Below are 22,119 nucleotides of genomic sequence, written 5' to 3' on the forward strand. Positions count from 1 at the left end.
GGTGTCAGCGCAGGGGGCACATCCCCACCCCCGGGGTTAAGGGTGGTGGGGGGCGCATGCCCCCAGGTCTGGGGTCTCCCTCACTCACCGATGCCTTTCACACAGTGCATGACCACGTGGATCTCCTGTCCAGGCCGCAGCTGGGCGATCAGGATGTCGGGGTGCACGGGCCGCGGGGGGTCGCTCTCTGGGAACAGGTCAGCCTGGTTACCCTGCGGCAGCCACGTCATGTGATTGGTGTACACTGAGGGGGAGGGGGTGTTAGATGCAGCAAAGCGGGGCCCCAGAGCAGAGCAGACGGCGCGGGGCCCCAGAGCAGAGCAGGCGGCGCGGGGCCCCAGAGTACTCACCTCTGTGGTCGCGGTACAGCTCATTGGGGTCGGAGGAATCTTTGGAGGCGCGGAGGTTCCGGGAGCAGCGGACGTTCAGCTCAAACTGCAGGGTGTCGATGTCTGTGCCCTCGGCGTCTCCTGTGGGCAGAGGAGGCAGGGGCTGCAGGTGTTTGTGTGTGGGGTCTTCCCGTACTGTGAGGGGCGTGTGTGTCGGGGGCACTGGGTAAGCCATTACCTGTGCTCCGGTACTCGAACAGTCGGGGGTCTGCGCGGATGGGGATGAGCCCCAGGCGGTGGGCCAGGATCTCGTCTTGGATGATGGACGTGTTCTTGTACACATAGACCTTCTCCACAGCCATGGTGGGGACCTGGGGGAGGGGCCTCATCGGTCACATGACCACACAATGGACACGCCCACATGACTGCTACAAACCTCCGCCAGCAGGATGCGTCTGAACGCGTTCGCCAAAGCGGCATCGATCCCGACCATATCGAACTCCAGCGCGTCGTCCTCCATCCTGACCACGTCCACCCGGAACCGCTGAGAACGGGACACGTCAGCAGGGCAGCGTAAGTATGTGACCCCCCAGCACGCACCCTCCCACCGCAGAACAAGCCCCTCCCCAGACCTGAGCAGGCCCCTCCCCTGAGCAGACTCCTCCCCCACCACTCACCTGCTGAAACTTGCGCAGGTCCCAGCTGTCCTCATATCCGGGGTAATTCCCGGGGAAGTCAGTGCTGTGCACCTGCGGAGGAGGAGCAGAGGAGGGGGATGTAGTGCAGCATCAGGAGCAAGAAACCAAACATGGGGGCGGAGGGAGGGGGCCGCAAGGCGGAGGGGGCAGCGGGGCTGTCGGGACGGGGGCGGAGGGAGCGGGGCCGCGGGGCTGTCGGGACGGGGGCGGAGGGAGCGGGGCCGCGGGGCTGTCGGGACGGGGGCGGAGGGAGCGGGGCCGCGGGGCTGTCGGGACGGGGGCGGAGGGAGCGGGGCCGCGGGGCTGTCGGGACGGGGGCGGAGGGAGCGGGGCAGCGGGCGGAGGGAGCGGGGCAGCGGGGCTGTCGGGACGGGGGCGGAGGGAGCGGGGCTGTCGGGACGGGGGCGGAGGGAGCGGGGCTGTCGGGACGGGGGCGGAGGGAGCGGGGCTGTCGGGACGGGGGCGGAGGGAGCGGGGATGTCGGGACGGGGGCGGAGGGAGCGGGGATGTCGGGACGGGGGCGGAGGGAGCGGGGCAGCGGGGCTGTCGGGACGGGGGCGGAGGGAGCGGGGCAGCGGGGCTGTCGGGACGGGGGCGGAGGGAGGGGGCAGCGGGGCTGTCGGGACGGGGGCGGAGGGAGGGGGCAGCGGGGCTGTCGGGACGGGGGCGGAGGGAGCGGGGCCGCGGGGCTGTCGGGACGGGGGCGGAGGGAGCGGGGCCGCGGGGCTGTCGGGACGGGGGCGGAGGGAGCGGGGCCGCGGGGCTGTCGGGACGGGGGCGGAGGGAGCGGGGCCGCGGGGCTGTCGGGACGGGGGCGGAGGGAGCGGGGCCGCGGGGCTGTCGGGACGGGGGCGGAGGGAGGGGGCCGCGGGGCTGTCGGGAAGGGGGCGGAGGAAGGGGGCGGAGGGAGGGGGCGGAGGGGTTGTTGGGACGGGGGCGGATGGGGCCGCGGGGCTGTCGGGACGGGGGCGGAGGGAGGGGACCGCGGGGCTGTCGGGACGGGGGCGGAGTGAGCGGGGCCGCGGGGCTGTCGGGACGGGGGCGGAGGGAGGGGGCCGAGGGGTTGTTGGGACGGGGGCGGATGGGGCCGCGGGGCTGTCGGGACGGGGGCGGAGGGAGGGGACCGCGGGGCTGTCGGGACGGGGGCGGAGGGAGCGGGGCAGCGGGGCTGTCGGGACGGGGGCGGAGGTAGTGGGGCAGCGGGGCTGTCGGGACGGGGGCAGAGGGAGGGGGACGCGGGGCTGTCGGGACGGGGGCAGAGGGAGCGGGGCAGCGGGGCTGTCGGGACGGGGGCGGAGGGAGCGGGGCAGCGGGGCTGTCGGGGCGGAGGTAGTGGGGCAGCGGGGCTGTCGGGACGGGGGCAGAGGGAGGGGGCCGAGGGGTTGTTGGGACGGGGGCGGAGGGAGGGGGCCGCGGGGCTGTCGGGACGGGGGCAGAGGGAGCGGGGCAGCGGGGCTGTCGGGACGGGGGCGGAGGGAGCGGGGCAGCGGGGCTGTCGGGACGGGGGCGGAGGTAGTGGGGCAGCGGGGCTGTCGGGAGGGGGGCAGAGGGAGGGGGCCGAGGGGTTGTTGGGACGGGGGCGGAGGGAGGGGGCCGCGGGGCTGTCGGGACGGGGGCGGAGGGAGCGGGGCAGCGGGGCTGTCGGGACGGGGGCGGAGGTAGTGGGGCAGCGGGGCTGTCGGGACGGGGGCAGAGGGAGGGGGCCGCGGGGCTGTCGGGACGGGGGCCGCGGTGTACACAGTAGACCCCGCCTCGGTCCCTCCGGTGTCTCTCACGTTGCGGATCCCGTACTCCCCCAGCAGCACGCGGCTCCTCATCTCGCGCACGGTGTCCGCCATGTCTGCGGCTCGGCGCAGGCGCAGTCACAGCTGAGTTCCCGGATGTTTTCCAGTCTTCACCAAACCTCTACCGGTCGCAGTGCGGGGGAGGAGCCCCGAGACCCCGCCCCTCCCTGCTCAGCCCCGCCCCTCCACGTCTTCAGCCGTGTTTACTTCCGGTCCACAGAGGAGGAGAGAGGAGCGGAGCACGGGGCGGCCGTGTGTGTGTGTACAGAGCGGTATACACGGGTGACGTTCAGGTCTCCGGGCTCCGTATTACCCGGGCGCAGCGCACATGGCGGGCAGCCGGCCTCTCTCCTCCGCAGACTGGGGCGCGTTTGATGAGAACATGCAGGTAACGACCGTCTGTGCCCTCTGTCCTGAGGAGGAGGAGGGGGGTGACCTGTGCCCTCTGTCCTGAGGAGGAGGGGGGTGTCCTGTGCCCTCTGTCCTGAGGAGGAGGGGGGTGTCCTGTGCCCCCTGTGCCCTGTGCCCTCTGACCTGTCGGTTTTGCAGGCCGGGGGCGGAGCCGCTGTGATAGACATGGAGAACATGGACGACACCTCAGGCTCCAGTTTTGAGGACATGGGGGAGATCCACCAGCGGATGAAGGAGGACGAGGAGGAGGTTGATGGAGACGCGGCGCCTGAGGAGGGCGAGGAGGACGGCGCCTTCCTGGGGATGAAAGGCCTGAAGGGTCAGCTGGGCCGGCAGGTGGCAGATGAGGTGAGGGCCGGTGTCCGCAGGCAGCCGCCATCTTGTATCTCTGGGTGACGCGTCGTTTCTCCCTCAGATGTGGCAGGCGGGGAAGAGACAGGCGACCAAAGCCTTCAGCCTCTACGCCAACATCGACATCCTGCGCCCCTACTTCGACGTGGAGCCTGCGCAGGTCCGGAGCCGGTGAGTGCGCGGTGATGGCGGCAGACGGCGCCCCTCGTACACACGGGGGTCATGTACAGTCATGGCCGAAAGAGTCGGCACCCTGGAAATTGTTACAGAAATGAAGTGTTTCCCCAGACAGTCATCGCACTTCCCCATCTTCAGGTTTATTTCCGTTGTGTTTATTGGAACAACAAAGAAAAGGCAAATTACACTTAATTTCACAGAAAACCCCAAAAATGGTCCGGACACAATTGTTTCCCCTCCTTAATATTTGGTTGCAATAATGGATCTTGGACTCTTCTTACAAACGTCACCAGATCTCTCATATGTGAAGACGTCTTCTCCCACCAGCAATTGTAAGATCTCTCCACAGGTGATCAATGGGATTTACATCCGGACTCATTGCTTCCTCTTCAGGACTCTCCAGCACTTTGTTTCCATCCATGTCTGGGGTCATTATCCTGCTGGAAGACCCATGACCTAGGACACAATTCCAGCTTTCACTGGGCACTACTTTGCCACCCAAAATCCTTTGGTAATCTTCAGGTTTCATGATGCCTTGCACACAGTCAAAGAACCCAGTGCCAGAGGCAGCAAACAATCCCAAATCATCTGTGACCCTCCACCATATCTGACTGTAGGTCCTGTGTTCTTTTCTTTGTAGGCCTCATTCCGTTTTCAGTAAACAGAATGATGTGCTTTACCAAAAAGCTCTATCCTGGTCTCATCTGTTCATAAGACTCTTTACCAGAAGGATTTTGGTTACTCGTGTTTATTTCATTCACATGTGGACAGATAGTTTGTGACACTGATTCACTCTGAGCCTGCAGGACAGCTTGGATTTCTTTGTATCTTGATTGGGTCCGGACTATCCTGCGTTGCAACCTTTCATCAGTTTTTCTTTGCCTTCCACGGCGATTCGCTACAGTACTATGGGTTGTAAACTTCTGGATTATGGTGCACAGCATGGACAAAGGAACATCAAGATCTCTGGAGATGGACTTGTAACCTTCAGATTGTTGACATTTTTCAACAATTTTGGTTCTCAAGTCCTCAGACAGTTCTCTTCTCCTCTTTCTGTTCTCCATGCTTATTGTGGCACACACAGACACACAATGCAAAGATTGAGGCAACTTCTCCCCATTTTGGAAAGATGCCAACAATTTTGTCCGGCCCTTTTTTGGGGTTTTGTGTGAAATTATGTCCAATTTGACTTTTTTCCTCTGTGGTTTTTATTTTTTTGTTCCAATACACACAAAGGAAATAAGAGTGTATAACAAAACATTTCTAAGCCACGGCCCCACTATCAGTATTCGGTCAGTATTTTTTCTCAGGAGTGGGAGCCAAAACCAGGAGTGGGTGATAAATGCAGAATTGGTGACTTGTTTCTATTAGACCTTTTCTCTGATTGTTCCTCACCTGGTTTTGGCTCCCACTCCTGAGAAATAATACTGACCGAATACTGACCTAATACTGATAGTGGGAACGTGGCCTAATTGTGATAATTTTCTGTGAAATACTTCATTTTTTGAAACAATTTCAAGCGTGTCAACACTTTCAACCATGACTGTATAGGGTACATTGGCGGTATAATGTGCACGCAGGGCGGCACGCTGGGTGGCGGGCTCACAATATTGTCCTTATTCAGATATTAACACTTTTTTATTTTATTTATGCTTGTTACCTAGGAAACCGACCACAGCTGCTGTCTAGCTTGCCCGGGTTAGGAGGCGCACAATACGCAATAGATAACAGCTTGTAGGCAATGCTCATGGTCTGCTGTCTAGCTGCAGTGGTCGGTCTCCAAGGTAACCAGCTGAAAACAAAAGTATCTCAAGAACAGCTCAAAATTATAATAAGCCGTAAACTGCAAAATTGTATGTACAAGCGCTATCCAGCACTGCCAATGATGCAGAGGGAATAATTCTATAACTGGTTTATAGGGCTAATACCCCCCCCCCCCCCCCTCCGGTGCGCCGTGTGGCCTCGCCCCCCCCCCCTCCGGTGCGCCCTGTGGCCTCGCCCCCCCCCCCTCCGGTGCGCCCTGTGGCCTCGCGCCCCCCTCCCCTTCGGTGCGCCCTGTGGCCTAGCGCCCCCCTCCCCTTCGGTGCGCCCTGTGGCCTAGCGCCGCCCTCCCCTCCGGTGCGCCCTGTGGCCTCGCGCCGCCCTCCCCTCCGGTGCGCCCTGTGGCCTCGCGCCCCCCCCTCCGTTGCAACCTGTCGCCTCGCCCCCCCTCCGTTGCAACCTGTGGCCTCGCCACTCTGATGTCATTTATTCCTCCCCCACAGACTCCTGGAGTCGATGATCCCGGTCCGGATGATTCATTTCCCCCAGGTAAGTGGATGAGGCAGCAGCCTCTTCTGGTCGGGAGAGCGCTGGTCGCAGCTGTCGTATTGATCCGTCACCTCCCGTCCTCTCTGCAGAAAATCGCTGGGGAGCTGTACGGGCCCCTGATGCTGGTGTTCACCATGGTGGCCATCCTCCTCCACGGAATGAAGTCGTCCGGAACAGTTATAGTAAGAGGGGGCTTCATGGAGTACGGGAGGGAGGAACGACCTGCAAATGGGAGGAGTCTGCGAAGGGTGGAGAGGAGAATGGGAGGAGTCTGTGCCGAGGGTGGAGAGGAGAATGGGAGGAGCCTGTGCCGAGGGTGGAGAGGAGGATGGGAGGAGCCTGTGCCGAGGGTGGAGAGGAGGATGGGAGGAGCCTGTGCCGAGGGTGGAGAGGAGGATGGGAGGAGCCTGTGCCGAGGGTGGTGAGGAGGATGGGAGGAGTCGGTGGTGAGGAGGATGGGAGGAGCCTGTGCCGAGGAGGATGGGAGGAGCCTGTGCCGAGGAGGATGGGAGGAGCCTGTGCCGAGGAGGATGGGAGGAGCCTGTGCCGAGGAGGATGGGAGGAGCCTGTGCCGAGGAGGATGGGAGGAGCCTGTGCCGAGGATGGAGAGGAGGAGTCTGCGGGGTAGGTGGAGGGAAGAATGGGAGGAGCCTGAGGGATGAGAATAGGAGGAGTCTGCGGAGAGGAGAATGGGAGGAGTCTGTGCGGAGGGTGAAGAGGAGAATGGGAGGAGAGGAGAATGGGAGGAGTCTGCAGGGTAGGTGGAAGGAAGAATGGGAGGAGTCTGCGGGGTAGCTGAAGGGAAGAATGGGAGGAGTCTGGGGAGGAGAATGGGAGGAGTTTTCAGGGTAGGTGGAGGGAAGAATGGGAGGAGTCTGCGGGGTAGGTTGAGGGAAGAATGGGAGGAGTCTGCGGGGTAGGTTGAGGGAAGAATAGGAGGAGTCTGCGGGGTAGGTTGAGGGAAGAATGGGAGGAGTCTGCGGGGTAGGTCGAGGGAAGAATGGGAGGAGCCTGAGGGATGAGAAAGGGAGGAGCCTGAGGGAGGAGAATGGGAGGAGTGTGTGGGGTAGGTCGAGGGAAGAATGGGAGGAGTCTGTGGGGAGGAGAATGGGAGGAGTTTTCAGGGTAGGTGGAGGGAAGAATGGGAGGAGTCTGTGGGGAGGAGTCTGCACGGTAGGTCGAGGGAAGAATGGGTGGAGCCTGAGGGAGGAGAATGGGAGGAGCCTGCGGGGTAGGTCGAGGGAAGAATGGGAGGAGCCTGAGGGAGGAGAATGGGATGAGTCTGCGGGGTAGGTCGAGGGAAGAATGGGAGGAGCCTGAGGGAGGAGAATGGGAGGAGCCTGCGGGGTAGGTTGAGGGAAGAATGGGAGGAGTCTGCGGGGTAGGTCAAGGGAACAATGGGAGGAGCCTGAGGGAGGAGTCTGCGGGGTAGGTCGAGGGAAGAATGGGAGGAGCCTGAGGGAGGAGTCTGCGGGGTAGGTCGAGGGAAGAATGGGAGGAGCCTGAGGGAGGAGAATGGGAGGAGTCTGCGGGGTAGGTCGAGGGAAGAATGGGAGGAGCCTGAGGGAGGAGAATGGGAGGAGTCTGCGGGGTAGGTTGAGGGAAGAATGGGAGAAGTCTGCGGGGTAGGTCGAAGGAAGAATGGGAGGAGCCTGAGGGAGGGAAGCCTTGGAGAAGACCACGGGGGAGAGTGGAGGTGAGTATAAAAGGAGACCATGGGGCAGGTTGGAGGGGACCAAAGCTAGAATAAACCCCTCTAACATAATCTTTATTTATAAACTGTGAAGACCCGGGGTCTTCCGTGGGCATAACACTACTCAGACAACACAGGGTGCGGGTACAACAGCGTGGCAATACTTTACTGACCCACCAGACAATAAACACATAGAACAGTCCCAGCAAATGCCCAAGATGGGGCAACATTACACAGTCTCACCCTTCCTTCTCCGCCTTCCTGGGAAAGAACAGCTGCGACTTTGGAGACTTCCAGGGCCGACTACCTCAACCAGTGGCCCCCCGCTTCTGGCTGGTCCCCACAGAGAGGAGGTAGCGGCAAGCTTAGGAAGCTAGCAGTCCATTGAGGTACAAGGCCAGGAGGCCCGAGAGTCCCACCCTGACCTCTCCCAGAGTTTCGATGGGGTCAGATGACCGGCGGGTCCCAATCTGGCTTCTCCGAATGTCTCCATGAGTTCCAGGTGTTATGGTTAATATTTTATACTTTGCTTTTTTTTTTATTACTTAGACAATTAAATATACATGTATATCTTTGATAACTTTGTATTTTAATATTCGCTTGTGTTGTATCTTATATAGAGCTGTCTCTGTGTCAAACCTTTCCTTTGTTTCTGAAAGTATAGTACTAGATGTAGCCAGTTTCTAAGGAATTCAGCAGAATCCAAAATTTACGACTTTTTATTACCATCTTGGATATCTTCCTTTTTAAGTAATGTAATAAATTCCCACTTTCCTTATCTTTTTAGTTGTAATAAAAACTTCTTACTGGGCATCTGAGAGCAGACAAGCCCATCCACAGACAAAATTGGATTTGTGCTCTTATCTCTGATCAATCGACTCCCTCCAAAACTGGAAAACGTGTGAAACTTCTTGAGTCTCTCCAAAAAAAAAAAAAAAACACCTTCCATACTGGTTTCCATATCACAGGTGACTGGCGGGTCCCACCTGGCAACTCCAAACAACATATCCATAGGGCCAGGTGACCTCATTGTCCCAACCTGGTCTCCCCAAATGTATCCATGGGTTCTCTGACGGTCAATGGAGCAGATCTGTATCCTTTCAGTCAGGGCCGATACCCTTAGGCCGGAATCATGTAGAATCCAAATCTGTGTCTCTGGACTGAGCCATGCTACCAAGCTGCTGTCCTGAAGAGGCTCTCTGAATATTTGATTCTCTAATTTTCCTTGCAGCAGGATAGAAAACCCTTTTAATATTTACATATGTGGCTAAGGTCATCATTCATAGGTCAGTGGGAAAGGTGCAGGGCTCAGGTCTCATTGCTTGAGCATTTAATAAATTTGCATGGTTGGTATCCCCCTGCTCTGTAAATCATCAACTAGCTGGCTTTAGTACAATATGCAATTAGCATAGTAACAAACATCATTGCTCCCAAACACTGAGTCACTGTCCTCCTTGACCAGCCAAAGAAACACATACATTCAAAAGTCAACACAAAGATAATAGTGTATTTCTCCTGGCTTAATTAGCCAGATGTCTAGATTTATTAAGATTAGAAGCTGTGTCGTGACGTAAACTAATGAAGGTTATTAGTGAGGACATATACAGTATATCAGGCAAGTAAAGGCTGTCAGTCATTATATCTGTGCATCCTGTCATAATGTCCATACCTGCCCAGCGTCAATAGCTCTCATGCCCATAATAACGGGATGAAACGTTTGTAGCATCACACACATACACGGCCAATTACAGGGGAATAATGTCCCTGCATTCACAGCCTATGTGAGTGAACTACTTATCTGTATCTCTTGTCAAAATAGTCCTGGATTTCAGACGCATCCCCCCCCCCCACTTCCTAGGGCTTCATCAGGGGATAGTAGTGAGGTAAAGGGGTGCTTGTGATATGCACTATAGACCTCCATAAGCAGTGAGGAAGCCAATGGAAAGCTAAGTTTCCTGAGAGGAGCCCGTGGGAGAGGACGGAAAGGGAGCCTGGGAAGAGGCCGCGGGAGAGGGCGGAAGGGCAGCCTGGGAGGAGGCCGCGGGAGAGGGCGGAAGGGGAGCCTGGGAGGAGGCCGCGGGAGAGGGCGGAAGGGGAGCCTGGGAGGAGGTCGGAAGGGGAGCTTGGGAGGAGGCCGCGGGAGAGGGCGGAAGGGGAGCTTGGGAGGAGGCCGCGGAAGGGGAGCCTAAGAGGAGCCCGCGGGAGAGGGCGGAAGGGGAGCCTGGGAGGAGGCCGCGGGAGAGGGCGGAAGGGGAGCCTGGGAGGAGGCCGCGGGAGAGGGCGGAAGGGGAGCCTGGGAGGAGGCCGCGGGAGAGGGCGGAAGGGGAGCCTGGGAGGAGGCCGCGGAAGGGGAGCCTGGGAGGAGGCCGCGGGAGAGGGCGGAAGGGGAGCCTGAGAGAGGAGCCCGCGGGAGAGGGCGGAAGGGGAGCCTGAGAGGAGCCCGCGGAAGTGGAGCCTGAGAGGAGCCCGCAGGAGAGGGCGGAAGGGGAAGCCTGAGAGGAGCCCGCGGGAGAGGGCAGAAGGGGAGCCTGAGAGGAGCCCGCGGGAGAGGGCGGAAGGGGAGCCTGAGAGGAGCCCGCGGGAGAGGGCGGAAGGGGAGCCTGGGATAAGGTCGGAAGGGGAGCTTGGGAGGAGGCCGCGGGAGAGGGCGGAAGGGGAGCCTGGGAGGAGGCCGCGGGAGAGGGCGGAAGGGGAGCCTAAGAGGAGCCCGCAGGAGAGGGCGGAAGGGGAAGCCTGAGAGGAGCCCGCAGGAGAGGGCGGAAGGGGAAGCCTGAGAGGAGCCCGCGGGAGAGGGCAGAAGGGGAGCCTGAGAGGAGCCCGCGGGAGAGGGCGGAAGGGGAGCCTGAGAGGAGCCCGCGGAAGGGGAGCCTGAGAGGAGCTCGCGGGAGAGGGCGGAAGGGGAGCCTGGGAGGAGGTCGGAAGGGGAGCTTGGGAGGAGGCCGCGGGAGAGGGCGGAAGGGGAGCCTGGGAGGAGGCCGCGGGAGAGGGCGGAAGGGGAGCCTAAGAGGAGCCCGCGGGAGAGGGCGGAAGGGGAGCCTGGGAGGAGGCCGCGGGAGAGGGCGGAAGGGGAGCCTGGGAGGAGGCAGCGGGAGAGGGCGGAAAGGGAGCCTGGGAAGAGGCCGCGGAAGGGCAGCCTGGGAGGAGGCAGCGGGAGAGGGCGGAAAGGGAGCCTGGGAAGAGGCCGCGGAAGGGCAGCCTGGGAGGAGGCAGCGGGAGAGGGCGGAAGGGGAGCCTGGGAGGAGGCCGCGGGAGAGGGCGGAAGGGGAGCCTGGGAGGAGGGCGGAAGGGGAGCCTGGGAGGAGGCCGCGGGAGAGGGCGGAAGGGGAGCCTGGGAGGAGGCCGCGGGAGAGGGCGGAAGGGGAGCCTGGGAGGAGGCCGCGGGAGAGGGCGGAAGGGGAGCCTAAGAGGAGCCCGCGGGAGAGGGCGGAAGGGGAGCCTGGGAGGAGGCCGCGGGAGAGGGCGGAAGGGGAGCCTGGGAGGAGGCCGCGGGAGAGGGCGGAAGGGGAGCCTGGGAGGAGGCCGCGGGAGAGGGCGGAAGGGGAGCCTGAGAGAGGAGCCCGCGGGAGAGGGTGGAAGGGGAGCCTGAGAGGAGCCCGCGGAAGTGGAGCCTGAGAGGAGCCCGCAGGAGAGGGCGGAAGGGGAAGCCTGAGAGGAGCCCGCGGGAGAGGGCAGAAGGGGAGCCTGAGAGGAGCCCACGGGAGAGGGCGGAAGGGGAGCCTGAGAGGAGCCCGCGGAAGGGGAGCCTGAGAGGAGCCCGCGGGAGAGGGCGGAAGGGGAGCCTGAGAGGAGCCCGCGGGAGAGGGCGGAAGGGGAGCCCGCGGGAGAGGGCGGAAGGGGAGCCTGAGAGGAGCCCGCGGGAGAGGGCGGAAGGGGAGCCTGAGAGGAGCCCGCGGGAGACGGCGGAAGGGGAGCCTGGGAGGAGCCCGCGGGAGACGGCGGAAGGGGAGCCTGGGAGGAGCCCACGGGAGAGGGTGAAAGGGAAGCCTGGGATGAGACTGCAGGAGAGGATGGAAGGGGAGCCTGGGAGGAGACTGCAGTGGAGAGGAGCTGCGGGGGAGCGGAGCCTGGGAGGAGCTTGCAAGGGAGATTGGAGGTGAGCATAAATGGAGACTGTGGAGGGGAGCATAGGAGGAGCCTGCAGGTGATGGTGGAGAAGACTGCAGGGAAGGGACTTGTGGGAGGAGCCTAATTTTGTGGGAAAGGATGTGGGAGGAGCTGGGGTAACAGTATGTGGATGCGTGTCTATCAGGCTGTGTTCCTTCTTTTGCAGATAGAGGGCACTCTCATGGGCACTGCCATTGGCACCTGCTTTGGATATTGGTTGGGAATCTCTTCGCTCGTTTACTTTATTGCTTATTTGTGTAACGCTCAAATCACGATGCTGCAGACCCTGTCCCTGCTGGTGAGTACCTGACCGCAGTATGCGAGGGGCTGTATGATGTGCATGTATTTAATATTATAGTACAAATGGCGGGGGTATGTGATGTGGAGGTGGTGCATGAGGGGGAGGGGGTATGTGACGCGGGGGTGGCGGTGCAACCGGGTGGCGGTATGTGACGCGTGGTGGGGGGGGGGGCGGTATGTATCGCGAACAAGGGGGGGTGGGTGTATATATCAAAACAAGATGGTGGGGTGTACCAAAATACCCAATATATTCTATAATCAATGTAAGGGTGCTATATCCTGCATTGATAACAGTCAAGCAATGACGAAGGGAAAAAGAAACAATGCACAATGGATGTTCCCACTAACAATGAAGAAACATACAAATTCATTCCAAAAATTGATACACACAACGAGACAATTAAAAACAAAGCAGAAGACCTTTTCCACATATTGCACAATGCAAACTCCCTCTAAATAAAGAATATTATATCTAATCATACAGGTCAGTACAGAACAAGCAATGGCAAACACCCCTCAAAAAAACATAAAATAACCGTCTGTTTGCCAGGAGTAAGTACCATATAACAACATATAAAGAAAACCTTACACCCCCCTAGAGACCACCTTATACACAGTAGGCCATTGCCCGATAAGTGATTAGGGAATCACAATCCAAAGCATTGTTTTGCAGGGAAATCCCATGGTATAACTACACAGTGCCAGGAAGGCATCAAGGTCAAAGTTTGGCTGGTGTGGAGCCCCCAAAAACCTGCCTAGAATTGCTAATGTAGGTAGATCCCTAAGGGAAGGAAGAGGGGTGCTGGGACAGAGAGCCCACACGTATCACCGTCTATCGGCTTTGTCAGGGCTGGTTGTGGCATATATTTGTAGTATAATGCTCAATTACCTTGATTTATGCCACATGAACACTGCAGCTGAGGGGGGGGCGGTATGTATCGCGAGGAGAAAGGGGTGCAACTTGGGGGGGGCGGTATGTATCGCGAGGAGAAAGGGGTGCAACTTGGGGGGGGGCGGTATGTATCGCGAGGGGAGGGGGGGCAACTGGGGGGGCGGTATGTATCGCGAGGGGAGGGGGGGCGGTATGTATCGCGAGGGGAAGGGGGGTGCGGTATGTGACGCGTTGGCGGTGCATGTGACTCGTGGGCTGTGCATCGGGGGGTGGTATGTGACACGGGAGCGGTGCTTCGGGGGTGGTATGTTACTATACTCACCACTGTCGCTCCTTTTTTCAGGGGTACGGTCTGTTCGGACATTGCATCGTCCTTCTCATCACCTACAACATCCATTTTCACTCTCTGTTCTACGTCTTCTGGTTGTGCATTGGGGGCCTGTCCACGTTGCGCATGGTGAGACCCCTGTTTAGTGACTGCAGCGCTCCTTATCACCCGCCCTTCCCGCCATCATTACTCCTCTTGTTGCCATAGGTGGCGGTTTTGCTGTCACGCACGGTTGGCCAGACGCAGAGGCTTATCCTGTGTGGATCCATCGCTGCTCTGCACATGTTGTTCCTGCTCTACCTGCATTTTGCCTACCACAAGGTTGTAGAAGGTAAAGATGCCAAGTCCTCAATAACCTTTAACCCATATAGTGGGGGGTACGGCATATAGGTCTATCCCCTGGAGTAAGAGAGCTGGACTATGGCGCGGTCATTACTGGCCTATACTCACTGTTTCTTGTTATTCCTGGACAGGTATCCTGGATACTTTGGACGGGCAGAATTTCCCTCCGCCCTTCCAGCGAGTTGCTCGCGACCTGTCTGTGGGCACAAATTCTGTTGTCAACACCACCGCGCACATCTTGAGCATCCAGTCCCGCTGAAAGCAGCATGGGAGCCGCTATTACCAATCTTTTCTGACCGTGAGACCGCGACGCTCTGCACTTACCGCAGGTGAAGATGTGGATGATGGAGGCACTTCCTTCCGTACACACCCAGTCCTACTGACTGTCTGCTATGGGGTTAATGGAAATGATGCCCATCCCCAATCCTTAATTAGTAGCCCGTAGACACACATCTGGGAAACGCTGCCTGCGTCTTGTATGACTCCTCCGCCTCCTTGGTACTTACAGGATTGGCCTATTGGGGTGGAGAGTCTTGTCATGGCCTACTGTACAGTCTGCCTTCCGCGCTGGCATTTTTACTGATGAAGGTAGTGGAGATGCTGGGTTGTGTGTCGGGGGTCTTTTTTTTTTTTTTTGTATAAACAGGATATTTTATGTCCATGGGTCTGTAAATGTGTCTGCTCGTGGGTACTGAATAAAATAAAATACTTAAAGGGCCCCGTGGATTGGGTACAATGTTGTGTAGATACTAAGGCACTTGAATTGTCGACCACTGGAATGACAAAAGCTGAAGACCCCCTGTGTAATTTAAGCCTGTGTTCCTGATAGATGAGCAACAAGCAGGAGCTCCGGCAACATGTCCTGAGTGGATATGGTGATCTCCAAATATTACTACTACGGTCCTATTAATCTTATTGTTGGAAGACTAGTCAGCCATGAAGAACCAGCATGGGAGGTAATTCGGAAAGTAACTAGACAAATTAATGGAAGGGATGAAGGGTCATGCTCACCCCCTCCGACACAGCCTCTCCTGCTTCACTTTCGTATGGCGGATTCCACCTCTCCCTTACCCCCCGCCCCACCGGCAAGCACGGTGGAGGAATAGGTTTCCTCCTCTCAGATAACTGGTCCTTCACCCATATCCCACTGCCGCCCTCAATTACTCTCCCCTCTTTTGAAGTGCACTGCGTGTGCATCTACTCCCCATCCAACTGGCTGTCATCTACCGCCCCCCAGGATCAACCACCACTTTCTTTGACCACTTCACCACTTGGCTACTTCATTTCCTCTCCGTTGACATCCCCACTATCATCATGGGCGACTTTAACATCCCCATTGACACTTCCCTCTCAGCTGCCTCTAAGCTTCTTTCCCTCACTTCCTCCTTTGGTCTTACCCAGTGGTCTTCCACACCCACCCACAAAGACGGCCACACGCTGGACCTCATCTTCACCCGCCTCTGTTCCCTATCTAACCTCTCTAACTCACCTCTCCCTCCTTCTGACCACAACCTACTCACATTCTCTTCTCTCTCCTCCCCGGGGCAACAATCCCCACTCCACAAACTTGCATACCCTCACAGAAATCTCAAACACCTTGACCTATACTCACTCTCTGAATCCCTCCTCCCTCTTACAGACATTAGTTCCTTACATGATTCAGATGTTGCTGCCACTTTATACAACACCACAACCGCTGCAGCTCTCGATTCGGTCGCCCCCCTCACACATTCCAAGGCTCGCACAATCAACAGACAACCCTAGCACACCAGCCTAACTAAAGAACTGCGACGGGCCTCCAGGGTTGCTGAGCATAGATGGAAAAGGTCCCACTCCCATGAGCACTTCATCGCATTCAAACAGTCCCTCACTACCTTCAAGTCCACACTCACTGCAGCAAAACAAACCTACTTCACATCTCTCATATCCTCCCTGTCTCACAACCCCAAACAACTATTCAACACCTCCAATTCTCTCCTCCGTCCCCCAGTGCCTCCTCCCTCTCCTCTTATTTCAGCCGAAGACTTTGCCTCATTCTTCAAGCAGAAGATTGACACCATCAGACAAAGCTTTTGCCTAAAGCCCCCACAGCTACTCAACCCTCTTCCTCCAAAACCACCTTCTCCACCATTTCTGAAGATCAACTTTCCTCCTTACTCTCCAAATCACACCTCACCACCTGTAAACTTGACCCAATCCCGTCCCACCTCATCCCAAACCTTACCACCATCTTCATCCTAGCCCTAGCCCACCTCTTCAACCTGTCACTAACAACTGGTGTCTTCCCCTCATGCTTCAAACATGCATCAATCACACCCATCCTCAAAAAGCCCTCCCTTGACCCATCCTCTGTGTCTAGCTATCGCCCCATATCACTTCTCCCCTATGCCTCAAAACTACTGGAACAACATGTCCATTCTGAACTGTCCTCACACCTCTCCTCCTGCTCCCTCTTCGACCGCCTACAATCTGGTTTCCGACCGCACCATTCTACTGAAACTGCACTGACTAAGTCACCAACGACCTACTAACTGCCAAATCCAAGCGACACTACTCTGTCCTCCTCCTCCTGGACCTGTCATCTGCCTTTGACACAGTGGACCATTCCCTTTTACTACAGACTCTCTCATCTCTCAGCATCACAGACTTGGCCCTATCCTGGATCTCCTCATACCTAACAGACCGGACATTCAGTGTCTCCCACTCACACACCACCTCCTCATCCCACCCCCTATCTGTCGGTGTCCCCTCAAGGTTCAGTTCTAGGACCTCCGCTCTTCTCCATCTACACCTTTGGCCTGGGACAGCTCATAGAGTCTCACGGCTTTCAGTATCCCCTCTATGCTGATGACACACAGATCTACCTCTCTGGACCCGATATCACCTCCTTACTAACCAAAATCTCACAATGTCTGTCCGCTATTTCATCCTTCTTCTCTGCCAGATTTCTAAAACTTAACATGGACAAAACAGAATTCATCATCTTTCCGCCATCTCATTCAACCCCCCCAACTGACCTATCTATCAACGTCAATGGCTGCCCACTCTCCCCAGTCCCTCAAGCTCGCTGCCTTGGGGTAACCCTGGACTCTGAACTCTCCTTCAAACCACATATCCAAGCCCACTCCACTTCCTGCTGACTCCAACTCAAAAATATCTCCCGGATCCGCACTTTCCTCAACCATGAATCTGCAAAAACACTAGTGCACGCCCTCATCATCTCCCGCCTCGACTACTGCAACCTCCTGCTCTGTGGCCTCCCCTCTAACACTCTCGCACCCCTCCAATCTATCCTAAACTCTGCTGCCCGACTAATCCACCTGTCCCCCCGCTATTGCCCGGCCTCTCCTCTCTGTCAATCCCTTCACTGGCTCCGCATTACCCAGAGACTCCAGTTCAAAACCCTAACCCTGGCATACAAAGCCATCCACAACCTGTCTCCTCCATATATCTCTGACCTAGTCTCCCGTTACATACCTGCACGCAACCTCAGATCCTCACAAGATCTCCTTCTCTACCCCCTCTTATCTCCTCTTCCCACAATCGTATACAAGATTTCTCCCGTGCTTCCCCCCTACTCTGGAACTCTCTACCCCAACGTATCAGACTCTCGCCTACTGTAGAAACCTTCAAAAGGAACCTGAAGACCCACCTCTTCCTACAAGCCTACAACCTGCAGTAACCCTCGCTCCACCATACCGCTGCACGACCAGCCCTACCCTCACCTACTGTATCCTCACCCATCCCTTGTAGATTGTGAGCCCTCGCGGGCAGGGTCCTCGCTCCACCATTCCGCTGCACGACCAGCCCTACCCTCACACTACTGTATCCTCACCCATCCCTTGTAGACTGTGAGCCCTCGCGGGCAGGGTCCTCGCTCCACCATACCGCTGCACGACCAGCTCTACCCTCACCTACTGTATGCTCACCCATCCCTTGTAGATTGTGAGCCCTCGCGGGCAGGGTCCTCGCTCCGCCATACCGCCACACGACCAGCTCTACCCTCACCTACTGTATCCTCACCCATCCCTTGTAGACTGTGAGCCCTCGCGGGCAGGGTCCTCGCTCCACCATACCGCTGCATGACCAGCTCTACCCTCACCTACTGTATCCTCACCCATCCCTTGTAGATTGTGAGCCCTCGCGGGCAGGGTCTACGCTCCTCCTGTACCAGTCGCTGTCACATTGTGTTCAAGATTATTGTAATTGTTCTTGTATTATACCCCTTTTTCAGATGTAAAGCGCCATGGAATAAATGGCACTATAATAATAATAATAACAATTAAAATGCTGAGAACTACCACCAGAAGCTACTTTCACAGGAACAATTCTCTGCAAAGATGCATACTGAAGAGTCGCTTAAATAAAAGCCTGAAAAAAAAAATCACCAGCAGTCTGCCAGGAGGGGTCGGCCGCCCTTACACCTGTCTCCACAAAGATCTAGTGGAGGACTCTTGGGTTCTCGACTTTGTCATTGTGGAACATTTGATGAGATCTGAAAATGTCCAGAGGACTGATTCACAGATTCCCCTTTAGCAGGTTCTCCTGTAGGCAATGTCACCGCCATAAAGTTGGCCAAGGAACCTTGTCTTTGGTTATCTTTCTTCCTAAACCTGAGGGCAATGGAAGAACTAATGATGACCTCAGATACCTAATTTTTTTTTTCAAGGAGTCCATGAAGTTGGTCATATTGATCCTCAGCCAATAAGATACAATAATTTTGATCAGTCTGGAAGATGAAGGAGGACTGGAGGAGATCCTTAAGGATTGGGACAACTCATCAGGGAGAACTATGACACATACTTTTTGTTTTATAATGTTTGAAATCACGGGCCCATAATAATTTTTATTTCTATAGCGCCAACATATTCGGCAGCACTTTACATTACAAACAATAAAGACATTACAGAAGAACACATTCAACACCTACGAAGAGAAGTGAGGGTCCTGCCGCTCACAAGTATAAAACAAAAGGTGAATGGTAAAAAAAAGTGTTTGTATTGTACGGTCCAGTCGTCAATATGGATAGGGTATTCACATAACGCATGAACCCGTCACCATCCAGTGTGTGTACAGGTACAGACACTGAGGGCTTCTGAGTGCATTGAGGCTGTGTGAACAGATGCTACGAGAGTCCAGATTTGGAAAAAAAAAATTTGGAAGGGCAAAACGGGATGTGACAGTCACTGGTGTGATATACAAGGGGAGGTATGTGTCACTCAGGTTGCTAGCCTGTGTGAACTGAAACCTGAAAATTTCTGCCAGCATGTTATATGCTGGGGATTAACTCACTAAAGGGTGTGTGGTTTTCTGTGAATGGCAAAGAGGGTGGGAAGCCATTCACACTACCTCCCCTCAGGGTGTGGTTGAGCAAGGTTTAAATCCTCATTCCCTATTCTTTTTTTGTCTGTTGTGTCTGGAGAGGCAAGGTCTCCAGACTGGAAACGCCACAGTTCAGGAAGGAGCTGAAGGCTGAGAATACAACCTGTGTGTGCGAACACCACACTTCTAAGGACTGTGCTATCGTTTAATCTTTTGTTTTGTTTTGCCAGTAAGGCAGTGTTTATTCTGATGGAGCTGCAGGGCTTTATGCCATAAAATAAAGCCTGCAGAGAAAACCTGGTTCCTGAGTCTACTTCCGAAAGCGTCCCAGTGAGTCGTCTTACCACAGTTGGTGGAGAATGCGGGCAGCATTCCAGGAACACGTGTACCTGTCACAGAGACTGGTGGATGTCCTGGGTAAAGGCCGCCAGCCAGAGAAGTCCGGCAGCATGGAGGAGCTCATTAAGCATCTGGTCCAGAGCCAACAACAGATGCACTTTCAGAGCATGCAGCAGCAGCACCGAGAGCAGCTACAGGAGCAACAGCAGGAGACAAAAACTCCTGATGCAGCAAATTCAACTAGCAGAGCAGATCCATGGCAGGACCACCGCTCCACCCCCAGATCCAGGTGATGACTCGCACGTCAGGAAGACGGTAAGAAGGGCATTACAAAAGATGACCCCGGGGGATGATGAATAGGCGTTCCTGACTGTTTTTGAAAGGGTGGCGGAATGGGAGAGATTGCCTTCGGAGCAGCGGTCAGAGGTTCTGGCGCCATATTTAACCAGGGAGCCGCAGAAGGCCTATTATGATCTGGCTTTGCAAGACACAAAGGAAAACGCCAAATTAAAGACAGATATTGGCACGCTCAGGAGTGACTATGTCAGAGCGCAAAGGGTCCACCACTGAGCGTATGCTGGCGACAAACCACGCTCACAGATGTTTGTCTTGCTACATCTAGTCCAGAAGTGGCTGCAGCCAGAGTCTTCCTCTCTTGCCCAGATGGTTGAGCGTGTGGTGATGGACAGGTTCATCCATTCCCTACCCAGGCTGGTGCAGACCTGGGTTGCCCAGGGCTACCCTCGGAACACAGATGACCTCGTGGGTCTGGTTGAGAGACACCAAGTAGTCGAAAAATCCCTGGGGAAACCCGACATAGCCACCTCCCCATACTGAAGTGCCCAAAAGGGCGCGGGTTCACCACGGAAGGGGTTCAGAGCCACAACTGGGGGGCGTCCCACTTCCACTGAAGGGCTGCTGCAAGAACTGTTGTGAAGGATGTAATCTGTTGGCGATGTAGCAATCCGGGACACACAGCCGCCCAGTGTCGTACATCTGCTGAGCCAATGGACTACAGCCTAGGCAGACGATGTTCATACTATGCTTACACAGCCTGCAGGGTGGACTGTCAACCCGGCTAGGGGCCACAGGCGTGTGCCGTATCCGTTAATGGAGTGATGGTCCTGGGGCTGTTGGACTCTAGGAGTCTGGTAACCTTAATCAGTGCCACCCTTCCCAACCAGCTCATCCCCACCAAACCTGTGGGCGTCCGCTGCATACATGGGGACCCCAAGAACTACCCGGTGGCCAGTGTGACAGTAGGAACAGACTGTGGCACCCAATCCCACGAGGTCAGGGTGGTCAAAGACCTGATAGATACCATCATATTGGGGCGCGATTTTCCCTTGTTCTGGGACTTGTGGGGGAAGGGATCCAGACTTAGCCACAGGGACAAAAGTCAGGACCCTAGAGAAATACCCCAGTCGACATTGGAAGTGGATGAGTTCCCACTGTTTCCTTGTCGGCGATGAGGACGAGGCTGTGGCCGAGGGGGCCGACCTCCCTGAATTAGAGGTGACCAGAGAGAACTTTGGGTCAGCTCAAGTTCGAGACTTGACCTTAAAAGGGGCGTGGGACAATGTTACGGTTTGTAATGGTGTTGCTCAAGAGCCGGGGGGTGGACACCAGGTACCCACACTTTGCAGTTCAGGGGGAGCTATTATACCGGGTAGCCAAACTAAAAGGTGAAGAGGTAGTGGAACAGCGGTTAGTTCCAGGGCCATACTGTCGGAGGGTATTGAACATGACCCACTCACATATTCTGGGTGGACACCTAGAGGTTGAAAAAAACTCAGGAGAGAATAGTGAGGAGGTTTTATTGGCCAGGATGTTACCGGGAGATCTTAAACTATTGTAGGTCCTGTCCCACCTGCCAGATAACCGCGCCCACCTCCCACTTCCGTAGTCCCTTAGTTCCACTACCTGTGATAGAAATTCCCTTTGAGAGGACTGGCATGGACCTCATGGGCCCCTTAGTTAAATCTACCCGGGGCCACCAATACATCCTGGTGGTCATGGACTATGCGACGCGGTACCCTTAAGGAGCTCGTCCAGTAGGAGCATAGCCTGAGAACTTGTCCACATCTTTGCCAGGATTGGCCTGCCGAAGGAAATCCTGACTGACCAAGGAACCCCATTCATAAGCAAGGTGATGAAGGAACTGTGTAAAGTTCTTCAGATTACCCAGCTGCGAACCTCCGTTTACCATCCGCAGACCAATGGCCTGGTGGAGTGCATTAACAAGACCCTGAAAGCGATTCTCAAAAAGGTCGTCGAGAATAATGGACTTGGCTGGGACTACATGCTACCTGTTAGAGCTCTCCTGTTAGGTCTTTTCTATTTTGCTGGTCACATGACCTTTTTGCCTATTTAATCCTGCTCCGCCCTTCTGGCCGTGCTGGACTTCATTGTAATTTCTACTCTTAAGCTAGCCAGGTGCTTTGTAACCTTTCTCAGTCAGTTTAGCTAGGTCTTTTGACCTTTATGTTCTATGTTGTGTGTTTGTCTTTTTACTGCTACAATTTCTGCTAGGAGGTGTCCATCTTTCTCCTAGTCCCTAGTTCTTGTAGGGATCCCTCCCTCACATCTATAGGTCTTCGTTCAGACTAGCTGAGGACTTTAGCGGGTCTGATCGCAGGATCAGGTTCCCCGTTACATCGTAGGGATCTAGCTTAGTTCTATTGTAGGGACAGATCTCCTGTCTTTCCTTAGTGCTTGTAGCAGATCATAACAGTAAGT

At 56.3% G+C, this 22,119-nt stretch overlaps 2 protein-coding genes across 4 annotated transcripts in view; one reads left to right on the forward strand and one right to left on the reverse strand.

The window, feature by feature from the left end:
• Positions 1-2,953, reverse strand: part of POLR1C (RNA polymerase I and III subunit C) — a 53,067-nt gene extending 50,114 nt beyond the window's left edge. For all 3 annotated transcript variants that reach the window (XR_012318043.1, XM_073671622.1, XM_073671621.1), the window contains exons 1-6: positions 2,803-2,953; positions 1,007-1,078; positions 766-873; positions 568-700; positions 351-470; positions 89-244 (exon numbers count right to left, since the gene is read on the reverse strand). Coding sequence is in view for 2 of the 3 variants with exons in the window: in XM_073671622.1 (XP_073527723.1) it covers positions 89-244; positions 351-470; positions 568-700; positions 766-873; positions 1,007-1,078; positions 2,803-2,865 (652 nt within the window). In the remaining variant the exon portion in view is untranslated. The remainder of the gene's footprint in view (positions 1-88; positions 245-350; positions 471-567; positions 701-765; positions 874-1,006; positions 1,079-2,802) is intronic.
• Positions 2,954-2,974: 21 nt separating this feature from the next.
• Positions 2,975-14,437, forward strand: YIPF3 (Yip1 domain family member 3). Its single transcript, XM_073671623.1, has 9 exons — positions 2,975-3,199; positions 3,361-3,570; positions 3,638-3,744; positions 6,015-6,060; positions 6,150-6,242; positions 12,024-12,155; positions 13,393-13,506; positions 13,585-13,708; positions 13,851-14,437. The coding sequence occupies exons 1-9, from the start codon at positions 3,140-3,142 to the stop codon at positions 13,976-13,978; spliced, it is 1,014 nt and encodes a 337-aa protein (XP_073527724.1). The 5' UTR covers positions 2,975-3,139; the 3' UTR covers positions 13,979-14,437.
• Positions 14,438-22,119: the final 7,682 nt, after the last annotated feature.

Source organism: Phyllobates terribilis, unplaced genomic scaffold (assembly GCF_046119375.1).
Source record: "Phyllobates terribilis strain yellow unplaced genomic scaffold, ASM4611937v1 Scaffold_3__8_contigs__length_932513732, whole genome shotgun sequence".
Classification (NCBI taxonomy): Eukaryota; Metazoa; Chordata; class Amphibia; order Anura; family Dendrobatidae; genus Phyllobates; species Phyllobates terribilis.

Bases quoted from the DNA above. Each gene is read 5' to 3' on its own strand.
- YIPF3 (XM_073671623.1), top strand. From the start codon at position 3,140: ATGGCGGGCAGCCGGCCTCTCTCCTCCGCAGACTGGGGCGCGTTTGAT. The intron at 3,745-6,014 runs GTGAGTGCGCGG...CCTCCCCCACAG, and splicing joins CCTGCGCAGGTCCGGAGCCG to ACTCCTGGAGTCGATGATCC. The intron at 13,709-13,850 runs GTAAAGATGCCA...ATTCCTGGACAG, and splicing joins CTACCACAAGGTTGTAGAAG to GTATCCTGGATACTTTGGAC.